Source organism: Phodopus roborovskii, unplaced genomic scaffold, assembly GCF_943737965.1.
Source record: "Phodopus roborovskii unplaced genomic scaffold, PHOROB, whole genome shotgun sequence".
Classification (NCBI taxonomy): Eukaryota; Metazoa; Chordata; class Mammalia; order Rodentia; family Cricetidae; genus Phodopus; species Phodopus roborovskii.
This window is the reverse complement of record NW_026126487.1, coordinates 4,371,873-4,393,455: the sequence shown is the minus strand read 5'-3', so window position 1 is coordinate 4,393,455 and position 21,583 is coordinate 4,371,873. Positions and strand designations below refer to the sequence as shown.

At 40.8% G+C, this 21,583-nt stretch overlaps 2 protein-coding genes across 2 annotated transcripts in view; one reads left to right on the top strand and one right to left on the bottom strand.

Moving 5' to 3' along the window:
* The window catches only part of LOC127230013 (liver carboxylesterase 1), a 30,984-nt gene extending 10,869 nt beyond the window's left edge, over positions 1-20,115 (bottom strand). The window contains exons 1-9 of the mRNA XM_051195138.1: positions 19,962-20,115; positions 13,778-13,982; positions 12,382-12,526; positions 10,098-10,231; positions 8,373-8,526; positions 6,893-6,997; positions 6,205-6,309; positions 5,508-5,546; positions 1,657-1,797 (exon numbers count right to left, since the gene is read on the bottom strand). Of these exons, the coding sequence (XP_051051095.1) occupies positions 1,657-1,797; positions 5,508-5,546; positions 6,205-6,309; positions 6,893-6,997; positions 8,373-8,526; positions 10,098-10,231; positions 12,382-12,526; positions 13,778-13,982; positions 19,962-20,016 (1,083 nt within the window). The 5' untranslated portion in view covers positions 20,017-20,115. The remainder of the gene's footprint in view (positions 1-1,656; positions 1,798-5,507; positions 5,547-6,204; positions 6,310-6,892; positions 6,998-8,372; positions 8,527-10,097; positions 10,232-12,381; positions 12,527-13,777; positions 13,983-19,961) is intronic.
* Positions 1-21,583, top strand: part of LOC127230009 (carboxylesterase 1D) — a 392,242-nt gene that overhangs the window by 134,897 nt on the left and 235,762 nt on the right. The gene's annotated exons all lie outside the window — the stretch shown is intronic.

The window sequence follows — 21,583 nt, the reverse complement described above, 5'->3', positions numbered from 1 at the left end:
TAAATGACAAGAATTAGAACAGCCAAACAATTGAATCAATATAGATGGAAACTTCTTTACCAGTTGTGAGAATTCTTGTTTGAAAAAATAAAAATAATGAAATGAATGGGTAGTGTTGTGATGTGTGTGTATGTAATATGCAAAACACAATAGGCATCATATAGAATACATATGAATATATGTAAATGTATATTATATACAGCATGTTTTATTTATATTAACTATACATGCACATACAGTGTATACATAGTATAGCATATATTGTATGTTTATCTATTATATATGGAATATATTAATATAGCATACATTTTATATACTTACATTTTAAAATTCTTCTTTGTAGGGCCTATAGTCTATATATGACTGCTCATAGATACTTCAGGATAAAGTGTGTATATACATGTTTATGTATATATGTATATACGCATACACAGCAGTCATCCAAATAGTGAAGTAACATCTAGATCAGAATAATAGAAAAGTTGTTCAGGGCATAGACTCAAGCCCCTGCCCACAGCCTCAGGCGACTGAGGAAGCCAAAGTTAGCCATGTGACTAGACACTTTTATGAATCCCAAAGTTCTTTTCCAGAGAAGCTATAGAACCATCAGTATGTTCATACCTTGTTCAAATCTCTGCAATCCGAGACTTGATACTAATCTAGCATCTTATGCTAATGTCCCAGCATGACACCAACTAGGACACTCAGTGGAAGATACTCTATTTTTCAGCCAGAACTTGCCAACATGCAGATTGGCCCCTAAGCCCTCTCTTTGAGAGTTAAATAGCTTGAAGTTACCAGTCCTTTCTATGTCCCAAGAGTTAATAATATCTTTCCAGAATTACTTTCTCAAGACATGACAAATACTTTGATTGTGACCTTTGAAAACATTCAGAACATAAACATCTGGGGAATATGATGCTTGATTTCTTTTGTGCCCGTGTGGAAGACAACAGACTTACTTTGGTGAGAGTCTTATTTCAGCTTATAACTTCCAGTCCTGGTGAGAGTATGAACTGAATTCAATAGCCTTCTACCAGACTCACTATTCACATCTGTTCGTGAGCTCCCAGCCTTGCAACCTCTCTATGTATTGGGAGTCAGGAACCTGAACTCAAGTCATGCCTTTTCTTTTCTATATTTCAGCCACACTACTAAAAGTGAACTAAAAGTATACAATTGGATTGCTCTGTGCCTGGCTTTATGATATATTAAAAAGTCAATCCTGGTTAGGTTTCAGAACTAAGTCAATGACGTGTCTCTGACTCTTGGCAACAGAACACTTCAGAGCCCTTTGATTCATGGAGACCTGAGAGTTCAGCTCCAAGGTGGAAACTGCTGAGCCCCAGCCTGACCCGGTCTCCAGCTCCTCCTCCTTTGTAGATGTTCTTGGTTGCTCCATCTGCTCAGAAATTATCTCTGGCCCTTAAGCCTATGAATTTCAGGACTCCTTAAGGAAATTAGTCTTTGGGGACTGAAATTGCCAGAAAATGGTTGGGTGATCTGGATAATGTTGCCACTGAAATACCCACTCATGACAATGACATCTGTTCTGATCTCAAAGAAAACTCAAGTAGAAAGATGGCATTTGAGCAACAGGGTTTCCCGGTGTCTGGGATTGAGGATACACCTGTATAAAAGGCCATATGTTCTCACCATTGGAATGAGCCAGCCAAACTCTTGCTTGTTGATGCCCACCATGTAGGGTACAGTGTTGAAACTCTTCTCAGCAAGGATCTCTTCTGGTGACTTTGGCAGGAGCACTCCATCAACCACAGTGGGCAAGAAGGGATAACTCTGGGAAGATAGAAATGAAATGTCCAAAACTACCCTTCTCAGGCCTGAGCAAGATACATATTCCACCCTTGCCAAAGATTAGGGAACATTGTAGAAGATGTGGCAGGAAGTATGTACTATTGGGAGACAGAGTGAAGGCATGGGAAACCACTTTCTCTAGACAACAAATTTTTTATTAATAATTTATAACCTGTATGAGGAAAACCCTATCAACAATAAGTTCAGGGAGTGGAGGGGCTTTAACATTCCTGCCCTTTAACTTTCCATTATTGACTGATAAGAGATGCTAGTGAGAAGTCAGTGTCTTGTATACAACTGCTGAGCCCACCAGGCTCCAAGAGTTAACTCCAAACCCATGATCATACAGACAGCCGTGGATAATGTAGGAGGGTTCCAAGTAAGAAAATAGTTATGAATATGAAAGAGAGATTTGTGGGAAGAAAAGGAGCTGGTTGCTTGTAGAAAGGTTAGAGACAAAAATGGTTGGTAAGTATCACATGCATGTACAGAATTCAAAATGTTTGAAAATACCATAATGAGACTTAACACTGATGGGAGATGTCATTCTGTATATGTTTCTCATACTGGTTAATAATAAAGCACTGTTGGCCAATAGGAAAGGAAGATAGGAGGGACTAGGAGACAAGGAGGAAATAGGAAGTAGGAAGGAGGAGTCAAGATGGAGAGTCTGGAGAAAGCAGTATGCTGCCGGCTCCCCGGTAAGAGAAATACATAGATCAGCAGAAATGGGTTAATAATTATGGCAGAGCTAGCCGAGAAGAAACAAGTAACAGGGCCAACAGCATTGTATCAAATACAGAGTCTCTGTGTATTATTTGGGGCTGGCGCAGCAGCGGGACAATACCAGGCGGCGGGTGGAAAAACCGTACTCCTTACATAACACTGTAATTTAAGAGAATTATAACTGCCCACCATACCTTCCCTATCCCTGCTTACCCCACATGGCTGGATCCAGCTTAGGGAAAGTATACTTAGTGCCATAAACCTGGTCAACTACCCATAGCTATAGACCTGATAGTAGAACCTAGTAGAATCAACATAGTTTCTGACTACATTCTGAACAGCTATCTGTTTACACAGAGTTAAGGGTAGCTCACCCCTCATCAAAGTAGTTTCTTTTTGCAGTTAACAGAGGCTACTGGTAGACACTCCAAGTCTAATTGTCTGGCCCCATTCAGTATATCTACAATGCAACACCTATTCCAAGATTTAAAGAAAAAGAAGTAGAAAGATTAGAATAGATGGAGTCTCAGGACACATACGCACACGCATGTGTGTGCACACACACACACACACACACAGGACACACATGTATATGTGTGTGTGTTATACACAATCTATAATAATACTTTTAGAAGACAAGATTAGAACTCAAGAAGAATTAGAGAGGGGACAGGCAGTAGGAGAGGGAGGAGTAAAGATGATATAAATACAATATATTCATATATAAAATTCTAAAAAATATTCTATAAAAGAACATTTTAAAAACCAGATAGATGTTTACAGTCACTGTGCAGATAACCAGAATGCTGTCATAAGTGATGGTGTAGGTTTCCAGAGATATTTTACTATGTAAGTGTGTTCTGAAATACCAGAGTCCACGATTACAGATGTGGATATGGTAGATGATATCTACCTATCCATATCTAAATTTCTACTGTTAAAAATGTAATTAGTGTTAGGAAAGCATCAAACTTATCACTCAAGGTGACCAAGTTGTGACTTGATTCTGAATCCGAGAGATGAAGGTGAGGATCAAACCCTCCTGGAATAAGTTGACAATGGAGACTAGGACCTATGAACAATTATTTTTGCCATAGGAAAATGTGCAGTGTGGAGAAGCTATCATGGGAACAGATGACAGAAGCAGCTTCTCTGAAGAAAAATAGTGCACACAACATTTGTATGTTCTCTGTTAACCAAGAGAGAGAATTTCCCAAACAATGGTCAGGGAATGACCTCATGGGTAAAGTATCACTGTGTAAGAGTATTTGTGAGATTTACAAATAGTTCTGATTTGGAGGGATGCTTAAGCATAGGATACAGGGAGGAATAAATTGTGTAGCATATTGTCTGCATAATGTCTGGAACATTGTTGGTACTCAGCAATGTTTTATAGGACAAACTCCATGGAGGGGTTTCCCCCTTAAAGGTCAGGAGTTTAAGATGGTGGGTCTCTGTTATTTTTGTAAGAGTACATCTGGTAACATCAGAGGACATGGAGATGAGAAGGGAAAACATTAAAAGTGATGGACACAGAGAGATAACCCAGGTGGAACTATATTCAAGAGGAGGTCCCCCAGGAGCAAATGTGGCACTGTGAGCAATTAATTGCTACTATCCCCTGGGATTCTGTTGCCTGCACTGTGGTGCTGTGCGCATTGCCTGCTTGGGTGACAGAAGTCAGGGGCTTCCTTGCTTTGTTTTTCTCACACACCCACAGTAAGTCCTGCTCAGATATTCCCTCACAGTTTCCAGATACAAAACAATATATTGCAACTGCACTTCACATGCCCTGGCATATTATAGATACTATAAAAACCCAGTGCCTTATTGTCACACAGTGGCCTCCAAACTGGTTTTCCATGTCCCATCCTTCACTATAGTCTAGAACTATGCTATGGTCAGAGACATTAGTAAACCCACTGTTACTGCTCTCGTCATAGTACTCCAAACAGCTCCCCTCTCATGCTGAACCACAGGCCAAGACTTTCACTGGCCAACCCAACTCATCCTTCTCCTACCCACCCAGTCTCAGGCCTGCTCATCCTTTATTGCTCCCTCCCCAAATGAGCTAGTGTTTTTTCAGCACAGCCACTCATCCTGGTTTCTTTCCCTCCTTAGAGCTCCACCCAACTGTTCTAGTCACCTCCTGATCCTTGATCACCTCAAACCATTATACAAACTATCCTTCCCTGCTTGTATTTCGACTCTATGTAAACATGAACTGTGTATGTAGTTTATTATTTTTTCTGATTGTGATATCATGCTAAACATTTATAAAAAAAAAAAACAGATCCTGTCTGTTGGGTTCTCATATCCCAGTCCTAAGTCACATCCTGCCACATGAAAGTGCTTCCTACAACTCTTCTGAATGTTGGAAGAATCTCATTTCTTTCTCATGGGACCTCTCTGGGGAGTGCTGGGAGCCCTGTGAAGGAAGCAGAGGGGCTGGGACTATAGATGCTGCAGAACTAATCTCCAGCCCAGTGCCTGGAATAGGGAGAGAAGGAGGGAGGAGATGGAGGGCACTGTTGCATTTTTCTGGCTGGTGGGAAGGGTATGAGGTGCTCAGCACTGAGATCAAAGTCTCTTCCTTCACAGTATGTCAGCCCTATGTCCTTTCAGGAGATCTCTGCTCCTTATTGCTCCAGGCTTTCTTAGACATCTCAGGCTCTTGATTATGGAAGGTTCTTGTGTATCCCACTACTACCAGATCATTTTTAAAGCAGGAAATTTCTCTTTGAAGGAGTTTGGTGACTCTGGGGGACACAAAGCTGCCGAGTGGAAGGACTTGAATGGGAATCAGGCCATTCTGGCACAGGTTCTCCTGACAGTATTACCCTCATAAGTAATTCCCCCTCCCTGTACCTCTGTAGTACACACACAGGTAGTAGTAATGATCTACAAATGAGTATTATTCCTTAATTATAAGACAATGCCTATAATCAGAAAGCAAAGGACTTTACCTCTCTGGGGTCACCAAGAAAGTCAACAGTACCAAGTTTCTGTGGAAACAAAGGCAGATACAGGTTGGGTGGATACTTAATAGACATAGGAAAGATTGAAAATAGAAGAATTAAACATTTTATATGATTTATACTGGATTAATGAAAAATTATCAACAGTATTGTTTATAAGGATGAATGGATAGACAGTTGGAGAAATATATGATGTATTAATAGTTTTTGTCTACTTTACACACACTAGAGTCACCTAAGATGGGGGAATCTCGATTGTAGAATTGTCATTGTCTGTGGGAAATTTTCTTGATAAATGATTGATGTGAGAGAGCCCAGCCCACTGTGCGCCATACGTTTGGTGGACAGGTGGTCCTAGATTGTAAGGGACTTTCCTTAGAAACCATGTATTGAATGCCTTCACCCATTCACTTTGGTGATTATGCATAGAAATATAACTTAAAGTATACTCTAAAACAAGAATACTATGCCATTAAGCAGAGGATCATCATATAAGTCCTTATAATGTTTTTACTGAGAAGTTTTATATCATTTATTTATTTATTTCATGTTAAGAAAGCAGTAAGAATCAATTTACATCACAGGATTGACACTGTCCTTAGAAGGGATAGCTATTTCAGAGGATGGCTGTGTCAAGCCTTGGGCCAAGTACATAGCATGGGAATACAAGGATGGTTACACCTACCATTTTCAGAGAGACCTCCAAGAGCTCATCCTCTGTCTTCTGGCGCAGGCAGTGAACCATGACTGCTGAGGTGGTGGTTTTACAACCAGCAAGAAGAGCCACTTTCTGTAAGACATCAGGGGTCAAGAGCATATTCTGTCTCTCCCTCCAGGTAGACAGTGGCTTCTCTTCTAGCCCATGTTTTTCTTTAAAGATGGTAGGGGGTTTTGATAGTAGTCTAATGGAACAAGCATGGGGGCTGGGTACCAGAGAGTAAATTCTATTACTGATAAGACCAGTGGTTATAGCTGGTTACACAAATATCTATGTCTCTGTACCTTGTCCTGATAAAAATGGGCACAATGTCCATTTCCAAGACCACTAAAGGGATGAGTGATATTCTCAAAGTAAAACACTTCTTAAGATGGGGATGGTGGTTAGATGTTATAAGCACAGGAAGCACTCCTGTCTCCCATACACTAAAATGTGTGCAGAATTGCTGGAGGCCTGGATAGCGTCTCCAACAGGGAACCTTTAATAAGTGAAGAACATAGCTTAGATGATGGGTAATAAACCAGCACTTCCTGTACATTCATTCTTATTTCAGGCAGCCATTGAGCACCTCAACTGAATCTTGCAGCAAGAAAGACTGGTAAGGATCCAAGGTGGTAGATTAAAGGGCACAATAGCTGACCTGGATGATACCTACCTTAGCTATGGGCATAGCATCTCTTCCAAACAGGCAAGGATTGAGGATGACACTGCTCTGAGAGATGGCTCTGTGGAAGAGGTTCTTGGCGAGGGGGGTCAATACCTGCCAGGGGAGAGGAGGAGAGTTTGCACTGAAAGGTGTAATCTGAAGCTCACTTGCTCTTTAAGGCCATGTCCATCTGCTCTACTGTCATGACCATTCACTTGGGGACTCAGGTGATCTGTGGACAGAAAAGTATCCTGTTCCCAGGGTCACCATGGAACCATCTCCTCCAAAAGACAGGGCCCAAAACAAGAACTGAACATGGCAAGAGCCTTTCTCTGTAATAAAACCACAGCAAAGACAATTTGACAATTCTGATTAATGATTATATTACTTAGAATTTATCCCAAAAAGGTGAACACAGAGGCTCATAAAAGTGTGATATTTATAATATTAAAATCACAAATAGCTGAAGTTTCTAATGTGATTACATAAATATTTTCACTGAGGAATACTTTGTAATTATCAAAGAAGACAATACTACAGAAGACTGCTTCCCCTTTAAGGAAACACTTGTACCAAATAATCCAGAATGAGTGAGTATAAATTCCTTAGTCAAGGTTGGTTTTGATCTTGTAGTCTTTAAACCTCATCTTTTGAGTGATAGGACTATAGCCATTCACCATCACCAAGCTTCTCAGAGTTATTTATTTTTCCTTAATCTCTACTTCTTAAAGTATGAATGTTTCATTTGGCAACCAAAATAAGAAATTAATGCTTTTTAAATGCAGTGATTGGGCTGATTCTCCGTTCAACACTGAGGGAACTAGAGTGGTCCTAGATGTCACCAATGCCTTCCTTAGCTCCCCTCAATACCCTCCAGATTTATGTCCCACATCCCACCATGTAACTCAGTCCCAGAGACTGCCACCTTTCCTTCTGGGCATGGAAAAACCATCTGCAGGCACACCTGCATCTTCTGGGTACCCAAGTTCTTCACTGTGTAGACCCAGGCTGTTGAGTTCCTGAGACCCTTCACTGCTGTGTAGACTCAGGATGCTTGGTTCCCAAGTCCTTTCACTGTGTAGGCCAAGGCTGTTGGGTTCCCGAATTCCTTCACTGTGTAGACTCAGGCTATAACCAAACAATTATACTCACACTCTCACCCTTCCTATTTGAAGTTTACACCCAACACTTCTTGATAGAAATCAAGCCTAATGGTAGTATAATTAACAAAGAGAATTCAAATAAGTCAGAAGAAGAGAAGTGACATTGTGCTTGTTGTGGCCCATGACACAAAGCAGAGTTCTGACCTCCCTAGGAGCTCAGGAAATTTAGTCTTTAGCTGTCCACCATCTGATGCTGATAGACAAGTAGCGTAACCTGAATTCAAGTTATGAGAGCAAAAGTGCCAAGGCCAGATGGTCTGTCCTGTAAGAGATCTTATCAGCAGACATCAAATCTGGACATGAGGCCAGATATCAGGAACACTTACAAGAACAGAGACACTTTCACCTCCTGCTGACTCTCCAAAGATGGTCACAGAGCCTGGGTTGCCCCCAAAGTTGACAATGTTGTCCTGGATCCAGCGCAGTGCAGCCACCTGGTCCATGTGGCCCCAATTCCCCCTACTGTGTTCATCCCCTGTGCTGTGAGACAATAGTGGGTAGAGTTAGCAATGCTGAACCTGTGTTCTAAGGACTAGAGAGAGACTGGGACTCTTCACTGAGAAGTGTTCACCTGCTGTTCATCCCTATAACAGTGTTCAGAGTGGGGCTCTATACTCACTGTCCAGAAAGCAGGGATTAAAATGTACAGCTCATCTGAGATGAAAACACATGAAGCTTCTGTCTACACTTGGCTCTTACTGTACTTCATAGGCAAATAGAAAGAGAATATAATACAGCTTGTGGAAAAACAAGATTGGGTAAAGAGAATACAGCACTGAGTGCTGGTACTTTAAATTGCATAATAAGGAAAGATGGCATCTCATCAGTGTAACTTATAGGAAACTTGAAAAATTCATATAAATGGGTCGTGGTAGTTCTTATTGCTAACTTAACACAGTCTAGAACCATCTGAGAAGAGAGGACCTCAACTGAAGACTGTTACAGATCTTTAACCTGTGGCTATGTCTGTGATTGATGATTAATATAGGAGAGACCAGTGCCCAATGGAAAGCACCATCCCTAGGTAGGTGGGTCTGAGCTACATAAGAAAGATGTATGAGTATGAGGACATAGAAAGTCAGGAATCAGCACCCCTACTGGTTTCTATTTCAGTTCCTGCTTGATTTTCTGCTCTGACTTCCCTTAAGGATATTCTAGGACCTGGAAGCATAAGCCAAATAAACGCTTTTTTTTCCCAAGTTGCTTTTGGTCAGTGTTTTGTAATGGCAACAGAAAGCATATTAGGGCAAGTGTTTTTGCATGTGAAGAAGAGAACTGCAGTTAGGAAACACAATAGATACAAAGGTCTCAGGATCACAGGAACAAAAGTGTAGCTGACACGAGATGCAGTCAGAATGAGTGCTATGGGTCTTGGCAAGGACATCTGTATCATTACAAATAACTGAGAAAGATTGTGCAGAGAAACAAAATTAATTAATCAGTGTCAGAGAATATTCTGGGCCTTTGCAGAACAGCTATAGCCTTAAAACAGCTATTTATAACAATAGATGGTTGTAACAATATCAGTCTTGACACATGAGGCTTTAACTAGAGATGTAACAAGGGCTTGTACTGATCAGTGAGGTTTACACATGGTTCTTCCACCAAGGGTTCAGTATTGGATTCCTGGTCTATGTTGTGTCAACATTTGACAATGATAGGATTTGTGAAAGGTGAGTTCAGGGGAAGTTAATTTGGTCACAGAAAAGGAAATAATGTAGTTTCCCATGACTTTGATTGTTTCTCCAGTGAATGAGCTTTTATGAAAAGAGGAAGACTGTCCCCTTTCCATTTTGAGGTATTCTGCCTCACTGGGTAATCTACCTGTATGTTCAGATCCCTGTTTTGTTTCTGCATCGTGTACCACAGCCAAGGGTTCTCATCTATGGCTCCTTGATGCAACTACACAATCTTGGACTTTCAACATCTCAAATCTAAGCTAAATAAATGACTTTGAACTCTGTACACATCACAGTCTCATTCTTCTTGTTAATGTAAAAGAAACAGATCTGTTGCGGGACTAATATGTAGAGAGAAATATTATATATCACCTGAAGAATCCCCAGATGCCCAGGCGATACTGAATGACCACTACCACCACGTTTTCATGAACAGCAAGGGGCAGTCCATCATAGGTTGATGCTCCATCTATCACCAGTCCACCTCCATGGATCCACACCATCACCTGGACAAAAACATAACCTCATAGGTCATAGGTAGAAGAATTGAAAAAATGCAGAATTCATCTGGTTTGGTCACCTATATCTAGGCTGTGAATTAAGGACATCACCCAAATAAGCCAATGTCTAGAATTACTGCAATAGGCAGCCATTCTCCTTTCCAACTATATCAGATCATCCTAAAATGCCTTAACACCCAATGTCCCCATCTTTCTCCTCATTTCCATTCTTCAGTGATTTAAAATTGAGAAAAAAATCACAAGAACAGCAAGGACCATGGATGTCGTGTTCTCTCCCACAGTCCCATGACCTCATGCCTAGACTGTTCAGCCAATTGAACATATAAGAAAGAGGAACTCCTCGGACTTCCACTTCATTTCATACCACTAACCTTTCAGTGGTAAGATAATCTTCTCTGTTGAAAAGTAATTATCTGATGAGGCGAACACCAGCCTGATGGTACTGTCTCTACAGTGCCTCCTCAACACACCGAATCCTCCCACCGTGCTAAGCCTAGCTCACTGCTACTTCCTCTGGGATGTCTTCAGTCCTTTGAAAACATTATTTAAGAAACTGCTGTGTAATCAAAGACTGATATAACTTGAAGGTAAAAGGATGTGTGTGTGTGTGTGTGTTAACCTATAGAGAAGAGGAAAAATAAGAGTTTACACAATCCTATATGTTTAAAAGAAAGCATAATATGTATTATGTTGCACTAAGTAGAAGAAATAATTTCTATATGGAATAGAGAATAATTCCCATGCATCAGCTAAGAAACAAAAGTGTTTTGCCTGCCTGGATTCTATAGCTAATAAGTTGTAGTAGCATGGCTTGGTGAAGCCATGATGCCCAATATTGTGCACGGAGCTCCCAATCCCTGTTGCCTACAGACACAGCATAGTTAGCCAGCACCTGGAGCAGGAGACAAAGGCAAGATATGAATTTATCTCCACACCCTGTGGCTCTTGGCCCTCTGCCATACAGAGAGGGTCTCCTGACTCTAGGATCCCAGGACCCCTGTTCCCTCATTCACACAACCAGGTTCCTTGCCAGCTCCAGTAGTCAAGGCCATCTCAAAATGAAAGCTGGATGCAAGGGCTGGTGAGCAATGGCACACTGGGCAGATTGTGAAACTATGCTGATGAGATGCCAGGTCCTTTAAGACAGGCTTGTGAGAATGCCATGTCCCTGTTTTCCCTGACTGCATTATGTCTGTGTTTGGGGCACTGAGTACAAAATAAATGGGTGAAGAAATCAGAGTTTGAGTAAAAGAACTTTTGTCCCCTCCTTCTTGTACATTGAAAAACATGGGTAAGGCATAGTATTACTCAAATTTCAGATTCTCTTTTCCCTACTCCTGTCCATGAAGACTGACATGGAGTTGGCATTTGATTTGTTCCACCCCAGGGATTGCCTCTTTCCCAAAGCTTTTTGCCCAGCCACTGACCTACAAATGGCAGTCTTTCCCATCTCAGGTCTCTTCATTTATGTGGGAAATGCTGACTCACTGTGTCATCAGCCTGTGCCAAAGGCAGTTGCTGATAACAATGACCTGCATTAAAACCAAGCATTATTGACAAAAGGCAGAAGAGGGTGATTCTAATTGCCCCTAGCTCCTCCTCTCACACCTTTATCACAGGCCAAAGTAAGTTAACACAGCTACTATAGAGAAAGGTGATATTCCAGCTACCTTTGCGACTCCTTATGAAACAGCAGTTTTTTTTTTTTTGTTTGTTTTGTTTTTGTTTTAAAGGTCGAAAGACCTGTGCTGTTGCCCTGCCTACCCACTGTGTATCCTAGCTTCCTCCACCAGAATATAAGTTTCTCTCATGTAAACTATCACACAGAATTTTTTAAAATTAAGTTATTTTTGTTTTTGCTTAAATTTATTGATATTATATCTTAGCTGCTCTGGGATCATGTTCTTACTCTAGTAACTAATGCTTGACATCATTGTCCTTGTTAGTGAGACAGCTTGTAAGAGTAAGATGTGTTATCTTAGATGTGGAGCAACCTCCAGCAGGCTCTGATGCACTGTGGTTAACACAAGGTCTAGATTCAGTCATGGACTGTGGTATCCATGATTCCAGAAGCCCTCATTCCATTCCAGTGACACAAATGAAACTGATGTTGGACCACTGGTCCCCATGCTTACTGGCAATCTGCTGCTCTTTGTCAAATCAGTAGGAGTGTAAATGTTTAGGTAGAGACAGTCTTCAGAAAACTCATGAGGAATGGTCTCCTTTCTGTTAGTGAAGTGTTCTGCGATCATCTGTGCAGCCTCTGGATTTTGGGAGCATCTGGGAAGGAGACGGATCACTTGAGTTTCCACCACATAAAAGATAGACATGTTGTCTGAGGCCCATCCTATTACTAGGAGGTTTGAACTTGTTAATGAAGATGGAATTCATGTGTAAGAAGGGTTACTGGAGGGACCTCTGGATTCTCTAGTGCCTTCCAACTCTGCAGAGTGAGAAAACTTGACACCTTTCTTCTTTTCTGAGCATCTGGATATCCTAGACCCAGGAGAGAAGAGCTTATATGCTGCCTGCCCATGAATATGTCATCTCCTGCCTTTACTGAGGTCATGCTTAAGTCTCTACTGTTCTTTATACAGTTGGTCACAGAGTGACATGGCACTCCATCAGGTAAACGTCTTCTAATCCATAGGACACTTTCATCAACCAATGTTACTACTTCAAATGATAAACACATACACACAGGTCAGGAACTATGTTTTATGAGTACACTTAGGAAAACTACATCGTTGTGCTGCTTCAATCACTAATATGCTGGGTGGCTTTGGGTAAATTATTTCCTCCACTGGGACTCAAAATGCCAGGTGTAGAGAAAAGTATTTTCCCTAAGGATCCTGATGCCCTGGCCTGCTAAGATTCTGCCCTTTTCATAGCCCAGCAATTGCAATGGCTCCTCTGATAAGAAAGCTCAAAGGTCCAATACAGAGTTAAACTGGTGACAATTATGGAGTCCTTCAAGCATGTAAGCACTTACTCTTGATTAGTAAAGGTCATTAAAGGGCCACATCAACGCCAAACATCTATGATTGTCCCCATTCAAAGAATAAAACCAGAGGCACAGTTGTAAGCAATTGAACCACGGACATTCTGTCAGTTTGTTGGTTCAAATGAGAATGGCTCCCATAGGTTTACACATTTGAATTCTTGGTATCCATTCACCAAAATGGTTGGGAAGGATTAGGAGATGTGAACTTGTTGAGGGATTGTTTCTCATGAGGCAGGCTTGAGGTTTCAAAAGCCCACAACATTCCCAATTATCTCCCTCAGATCTGCCCTGTGGTTGTTGCTTGAAGATATGAGCATTCAGCACCATTCCTGTTGGAGTGCTACCATGTTCCCTGACTTGATCATGGACTCATCCTCAGAAACTATAAGCCCCCTAAAACCCTTTTCTCCTATAGTTGCCTTGGTCATGAGGTTTACACAGCAAACTGGGAGGGAGCAAAGACACTTGGGAAGATATTGCTCATATTTACAAGGACAATGTTCCCAAATAGGGCCCCAGTGGCTTACAAAGGAGGGTAGGAGGTGGCATTCTTCACAAAGTTCCAGGGCTCTGGAGGCTGTGGTGGAGCAAACCTCAAGGATCCAAGAGGAGGCTTGGCAAAGGGGACTCCCAGGAAGACAGTCACAGGCTGTGAGGATCCTTCTAAACTGAGGTACTTCCCCAGGACTTTGCCATGAACAGTGTTCACCACAGGAGGTGAGGATGGGTGACCTGATGACAATGGGGAAATGAAGACAGATTAGAGGAGAAAGGTTGGACCTTTGTCCAGGCAGGCTTTGTCACTTTTAAGTATATTACCTTGAATACATTACCTCAGCCCTCTAGGCTATGGTTTTGTTGCATGTAAAATACATAAAGCATGAGCTGCATGCTAGATGAGACAATGAAGGAGGGTGACCATATCCTTTGGAGGCTGACTTCATAAGAAAGACCACAGACACTTAGTTCAGGTAAGAAAATGGTTGTTACTTTGGAGATGGAAATACTGATGTTAGAAGCAATGAGGGAAGGGTATTAAGCAAGACTAAGCATTAAGTGCAGAGGCCTGGAGATAGCATAACACAGGACATTTCAGAGAAGACAAAATGGCCTGTGGATACTACCAGGTGTAGTTTAAAGGTGTTGTCTAATACAATTGTCTTGTATTATTGGATACAGTTCAGAAGGGATATTGAATCCCTGGCCAGAGGGCTTTATTTAGTAGACAAATAAATAGAATAAAATTTCTATGGGAGTAAGACTACAACAAAGGTATTAGAACACCCATTTCATAGCTTTAAGCATGATCATCCAGAAGGAGAAATGTTACATGTGTGCACTTTCCTGGTACCACAGCTGCATCAGCCCCAAAATAACACACAGAGACTCTATTATGTATAAAGCTGTTGGCCAATGACTAGAGCTTCTTATTGGTTAGCTGTGTCTTAGCTATTAACTCATTCCTATCAATCTAAGTGTTTCCATTTGGTCTTACCAGAGAGAGAGAGAGAGAGAGAGAGAGAAGAGAGAGAGAGAGAGAGAGAGAGAGAGAGAGAGAGAGAATATGCAGACCTCTTACTCCTTTCACAGCCTACATCTTGACTCCTCTTTACCATCTCTCCCAGAATCCTCCTTGTCTCCTATATCCGCCTATTTTGCTTTCCTATAGGCCAACAGTGCTTTATTCATTAACCAATAATAGAAACATATTTACAGAATTAAATCTCCCATCATCTTCACTTTTCTGTCTAAAATAAAAAGAATGGCTTTAAGTTTAACATAGTAAAATACATAATAGTTATTAAATAAGAACTGTAGTTAACAATATTTAATTCATTAAAAAAATATTCTGTCATACATCTGATCTTTTTTAGTTTAATGTCTGGTATTTAACTCATCTTTAATCTTAACTAAGGAAAACTATAACCATAAGTACCTGTCTTTAACTTACCAAAGACCACAGAAGGATAATTTATACATTCTGAAACTGACAGCGACAACTTGCCTGGTCAGTTAACTGGAAGTTTTTCTGTAATGATCCATCTTCAGCCTAAAGGACATAGTGTGTCTGGCAGATTCCTCAGCAAAGCAGGAAACTTTAAACTGTCCACCTGTCTTGGCAGTTTGTCAGTCACTTTTTTCTGTGTCCTGCAGAATGTCTGACAGATTCTTCTATGAAACAGAAACCCTGTAGCAATGTCATCTTGTATCAGCAGTCAGCTTCCTGTGGGTCCTGCATGTCCAGTTTATACAACATAAAGTCAAACAGTCCAGACATGAGCAGTATCTTGCCCAAATGCTAGTCTTGCCATATTGAAAGGAAACTCCATAACGAGTTTCTTTGTGATGCAGGTGCTGTTGCCAGGAGCAGTTATGTCTCACTGTCAAGAAAATCCCTAAACCATTTAAAATACCATATTCTGTATGTCTTTGAAAGGTTTGAAGAATGCCTATACATTTAAAATATATCTCTATATATCAATAAAAACCTAACAAACCTAACTGTAAGTTTTGACTATTATAGGTAACTATAATTTGTACTTAATTATATATTACATTTTTAATGACCTATATAAACACAATACTTAAACAAGAGGAGAAATATTCATATCACAAAATTGACATAAAATTTGCATCAATAAATGAAAATCCATTCCAAAACAAAACAGTCATTTCTATACCATAATCCCCTTATTACCTTTAAAAAGAGATTGGTTGTGATCATTAACTATTTAAAACCAATCCCATTTAGATGAAAGTAAACATTTATAGACAATATTTGGGAATTTGGGCATCATTCTTTCCAAACTGCTTCCTGCTGGTTGGGGACACTGTAATACATTGGGAATCCTATGAAGATGCAGAAATTTTGGCTGCAGTCTGCAAGTCTGCCTTTTCCCAGTTGTTTTGAATGTTGGATCACTTGGGACACTGCTTTGTGGGTCTTGCTTGATCAATCCATGTTAGTTAGGAAGGAATCCACAGCTCTTTATTTTCAATGGAAAGAAAAATAGAAATTCTTTTCCCCCAGTAACCTGTCCATAGACTTAAATTTTGAAGTCAAGGCATTTTTTAAAATGTATAAATTGAATTAACTTCAGCAGCATTGATAATCAAGTGTATTTTAGCAGTTGTTCCTTCCTTAGCAATTGAGCAATTCAAAGACAACACAATAGCTTAAAGTATACAGACTTCTCTGTGTATTTCCCATCTTTAGATGCCTTTTTTGTTACTCTAGTTCTTTCACTTCTATTTTTTATTTTTTTTTTTATTTTTTGAGACCGGGTTTCTCTGTGTAACTTTTACTGCTCTTGAACTCACTCTGTACAGCAGGCTGGCCTTGAAGTCACAGAGATCTGCTTGCCTCTTCTCCCCAGTGCTGTGATTAAAGGCCAGTCACGTTATTTGTTTTTTAACTGTATATTTTTTTATTTTCTCTCCAAAGCTTATGTATATTTTTAAACACATTGTAAAAACATTTTAGGTTTTACTTTATCTGAATCTGTCAGGAAACCTCCCTTAAAGGAGCCACGCAAAACCCCCTGAAACAACATCCCAGGTGATCCAATTCAAAACAGCTGGAACTAGGCAGCCTTGTAGACTACAGCCATGATTTCTGCTTCTTCTTAGGATTTCCAGTGTATTACAGTGTCTCCAACCAGCAGGAAGCAGTTTTGAAAGAATGATGATCAAATTTCCAAATATTGTCTATAATTGTTTGTTTATACAATGCTGTATAAAATGGACATATGGGACCCACAATAAAGTGACTACGGGGTTCCCGCTTCATGGAAGATTTTACCAGACATTCTACAGTACACAGAGAAAAGTGATTGACAAACTGCAAACGCAGGTGGGGCAGATTGAAATTTCCTGCTTTGATAAGAAGTCTGCCAGATACACAGTGGCCTATGGGGCAAAGATTGATGTGCCAATTTACAGAAGAACTTTGGATGACTATTTAGGTCAAGAGATGTCTCTGTCATTTCTAGAATTCATATGTTATCCTTCGGTGGTCATTGATTGAGTGGAAGACAGATAGTTGTGGTTATAATTTTCCTTCATTAGGATTAAAGATAAATTATATATAAGACTTTAGACTCACAAAGATAGGATCGATGATGAAATATTTTCTTTTAATCTTTCTAAATGTTAATGGACTATATTGTTAACTATAGTTCTCATTTGATAACTGTTTTGTTATATATTTTACTATATTAAATTTCAAGCTCTTATTTTTATTTTAGATGGAAAAGATGGGAGATTTCATTTTGTAACTATGTTTTCTCTTATTGGTTAATGAATGAAGAACTATTGGCCTATATAGGAAAGCAAGATAGGTTGGACTAGGGGATGTGGTGGATTCTGGGAAACATAGTGGAGTCTAGATGTAGGCAGTGAGTGAAATAAGAGGTCTGGACTCTTTCTCTCTCTGGTAATACCATGTGGGAACACTTACATTGATAGAAATGACTTAATTAACTAAGACAGAGCTAGCCAACAAGAAGATCCAGCCATTGGCCAACAGCTTTATAAGTAATATTGTTTCTATATTATTTTGGTGCTGACGCAACTCTGGGACCAGTCTGGCGGGAAAGTGCTCATAACAGAGAAAGATAGGGCAACAGGCCACTGCATACCCATTGATTTCATTATTGCTCAGCACAGTCCTTCACCACCTCCTCCTTAAATTATCATTTGTCCTATTTCTACCCACCTAGGATCTACAACTTAGGAAGTTTTGACTCGTGATACCTTCAAGATCAATAGAATAAGCCCATCATAATTTTGGGAGCATCTGTTATCAAGAATATCAAATAATGCTGAAACTCTATAGAAAACCATACTATAAAATCATGTCCATGAATTGGTTTACTAGGAGAAAAATCCCACTTTTATTCCCTTTTCCTTTAGATCACCAGTCCCATTGAGATATCTTTCCTGAGAAGCATGCTTGCTAAAATGTCCATGGGTAGCAGAATAGTTATTTTGTGTGAATTCTCAGGGTCTATGTCAGAATAGGGTGTTGTATAAATTAGTTATGCAGAAATCTGCAAATGTACATGGGGAATATGAAAAAGCAGACTTGATCTGAGCTCTAACAAGAAAGAAAACAGAAGAACACGTGAGTGTTGCTGGCTCCCTGTAAAATAGGTACAGTTGGAGGATCTCTGAGCAAGAAGGTGCAGCCAGACAAGAATTTCAATGCTGGGAGGTCAGTGATGTGGAGTTCACTACCTGAACATGACAATACACATTATTGGATTTAGATGCTGTAAGAAGCAAGTGTGAAGCTCAGGGACAGCTGGGTCTGACTGAGAACAGGCCAGGTAGAAGGGAGGAAGAGTTCTAAGGAGAGGGAGAAACCAAACAGGAACCACTAGGGAAAACCTATGCTAACTCAATGAGTATTTTCTACCAAAATGAAGTGGGAAGGATCTAGGTTGCTCTGGGTAGAAAATAGGATGGAAGTATAAAAATAAATATAGCTGTTGCGTAAATAATATGGGATGTGCACATATTGATCACCTACTGTATGCTACAAGTACACAGCTATGCTCCTTTTTAAAAGCCTTGCTAAGTAGGAGGTATCAAGTTCATATTAACGATGGAGAAACAGGAGCTGCAAGCCGACTGGATGAACCTCCTGAAGATGGAATTTAGGTGGTCATTGTGAGGTGCATGGGCAATCAGCAGCATAGACATGTTCTACTCCAAATTTGAACACTGTTTCATACTGCCTCATTCTCTGCCCCAGACTCTCACAGTGTCACATAGCCAAACAGAAGGGAAGTCTAGAAATTTCAACAAGGCTAAGACCATTACTGGGGAAACACTGCTGTATATTCTGGAGATAGAGAAGGAGTGAGGTTTGATTTCAGGAGGCCTTGGGTGGGTGCATTCCCCTGAAAGCCTCAATCTCCATTCTTCAAGTGGCACAGATGGGTAGTGAGGTCACATGTTGTACCCTTGTTCTATCCATAAATCTGTTTCCTATACCTGTTGCTTGGACAACTGAGGTTCTGTACATCTGGGAAAAACTGTCATCCCTAGGGTCCAACAACTCCAGAACCATACCCCCAGACACCCACTATCTAGGTCCCCTAGCCTGTGCCTCCAGTAACCCATCTTTATCATATAAACTTAGGTACAATTAAAATAGACACTGCTTGTTAATCCTCAAATCCCCTATAACTGCCCCAGCTACTCAAAGTCACACCATTTTCCCTGCCTCCTCTCTTTTTTATCCCGAAAACCATGACAAAGACCCTTCCCAGAGCTTCTATTCTGTCTCAGCCTTCTGACTGATCCCAAGTACTCCCTTCAGGGAACTCTCAAAAAAAAAAATCGTCTTTTCAAATGCATGTCTTTGATATTTTTACATGTCAAATTTTCTATGGACATACTCTATTTTTAATTCCCAGTGTTTATACCTGCTCTATACCAACCAGCACTGGGAATGCTACAGACACAATTACTCATTTCACCTCCCTGCAGCCCAGTGGAGAAGGAGATGCCACTGAGAAGTTAAGTTCCTCACTCAAGAACACAAATCCAGGCCACTGTGCTGAGATTCACTCAAGCTTTGTCTCCATGTCCACAGGGCAAACTCTGCTAAGAAATGGGACCTGATTTTCATTTCCCTGTATGAGCCTGCACTCATCAAGGCCCAGTACAAAGAATGTCAAATATGTACCAGGAAGTACTCACCCTGAGTTAGGAAAGCAGTGAAAGAGAACAGGACCAAAGCACAGACCCACATCATGGAAGGACAGTACCTCCTTCCTGGTTTCAGTGAAATGCCTGGTGCTTGGAGGAAGTGCACTGGTTCTGTCTCAAAACTGTAGACCAATCCCTGAAATCTTGCCCCTCTCTGCCAATTTGCATAAGATAACCAGATGAAAATTCCCTGCCAAGAGCTCTCTGGTTGTCTTGTGGGAGGGACCTCTAAGCCACACCTACCTGCTCTGTACTCTCTATTTGCACAGTCATTGCCCAACTCTTAGATAACAGAGGCTCATAAACTAATCCAAGGACTTCTTACATAAGGGTTGTCCCTGTGCCAGTCAAACCTCAGTGTTCTGTGAGCCTCCCAAAGGCAGAGACTGGCATAGTAGTCAGGTGCCTTCAGTCAGAAGGAGCTTTGATCTGGCATCCTCAGAAAAAGATTGAAGATTTCAGAACAACTCAGGGCCTCCAAACATCTCAGCTTCAAGATCTGGACACATCTCTCAGAATCCCACAATCTGTACTTCATATAGTTCTAGGCCCATATTTGGAACCAACCTTACTTACGCTTTATGCAGTGTCCCCCTAATGTCTAAATACTGCCTTTGCAATACTCCTGTCAAGTGCCCAACCTTCTGCTTGCATCTTAGGTCAGGGAGATCACTACATTGAAGGGGCCAGGCCCTTTCCAAAGTAATGAGGACTCCATAGCCTAATTCTGCCTGCCCATTATCCATTCATTCTTGGAACATTTACCAAAATGTCTGGCATTTTCTGCAGGAAAGAAACCCTGCAGAAGTAACCCCCAGGTGCCTGTAAGTGTAATCTTCCCTGGTGAGAGGCTGAACTCTTCCCACTTCTAACACATGTGGTGACATATGTGTCATTGCTTCCTAATTTAGCGATTTGTTGAGGCTTCTTTTCTGCTTAAGGGTCTACAATATCTGACATTTTATAAATATGTCATTACATATATTTTTTCTTTTTCATCCTTTTCCCACTCTCTCCTCACATTCCTGCCTTGCATGTCCTCATGATCCTCCCAGCTAGTTCACCCCTAGCTGTCACATGGGTTCCTGAGCTGGACCATCAGGTCATTCTTGAATGATAGGGTCCTGAGGAGGAAGGTCCATGGGTCAGAGTAAAAGACATAAAAAAGATGGGCTCAAATGGGCTGACATAAGCTATAGCTTATGCCAAGCAAGTTTATTTAGTTGTACAGCATTTTATGTACTATTTCCAGGAGAGGAATGGAATAGAGGTAGAAGAAACCATCATAAAATTGGAAGAAATTAATTGCAAGTTAATCAAATGTTGCATAAGAGGAAAACAGGGGAATCTGAAGAGCTTTGTAGACCAGACACAAAGCAGCCTTGGGACTGACAACTGTAACCCGGTGTAGCTGGAAGATATGGGTTCCCAGGATCCAAAGCTACAGCTACCCCAAGGGCCTGGCTCTAGCACATTACTGACTCTGATAAGCATGTCCCTGGTTTTAGATAAGTAACCATGTTCATTCTCCTATCTGACAGCCTCAAGGAAAAGCTCCCAAGGCCCTGGATCCAGGCTGTTACTGGCTCTTCCAAACATGCTCCTGGTTTAGA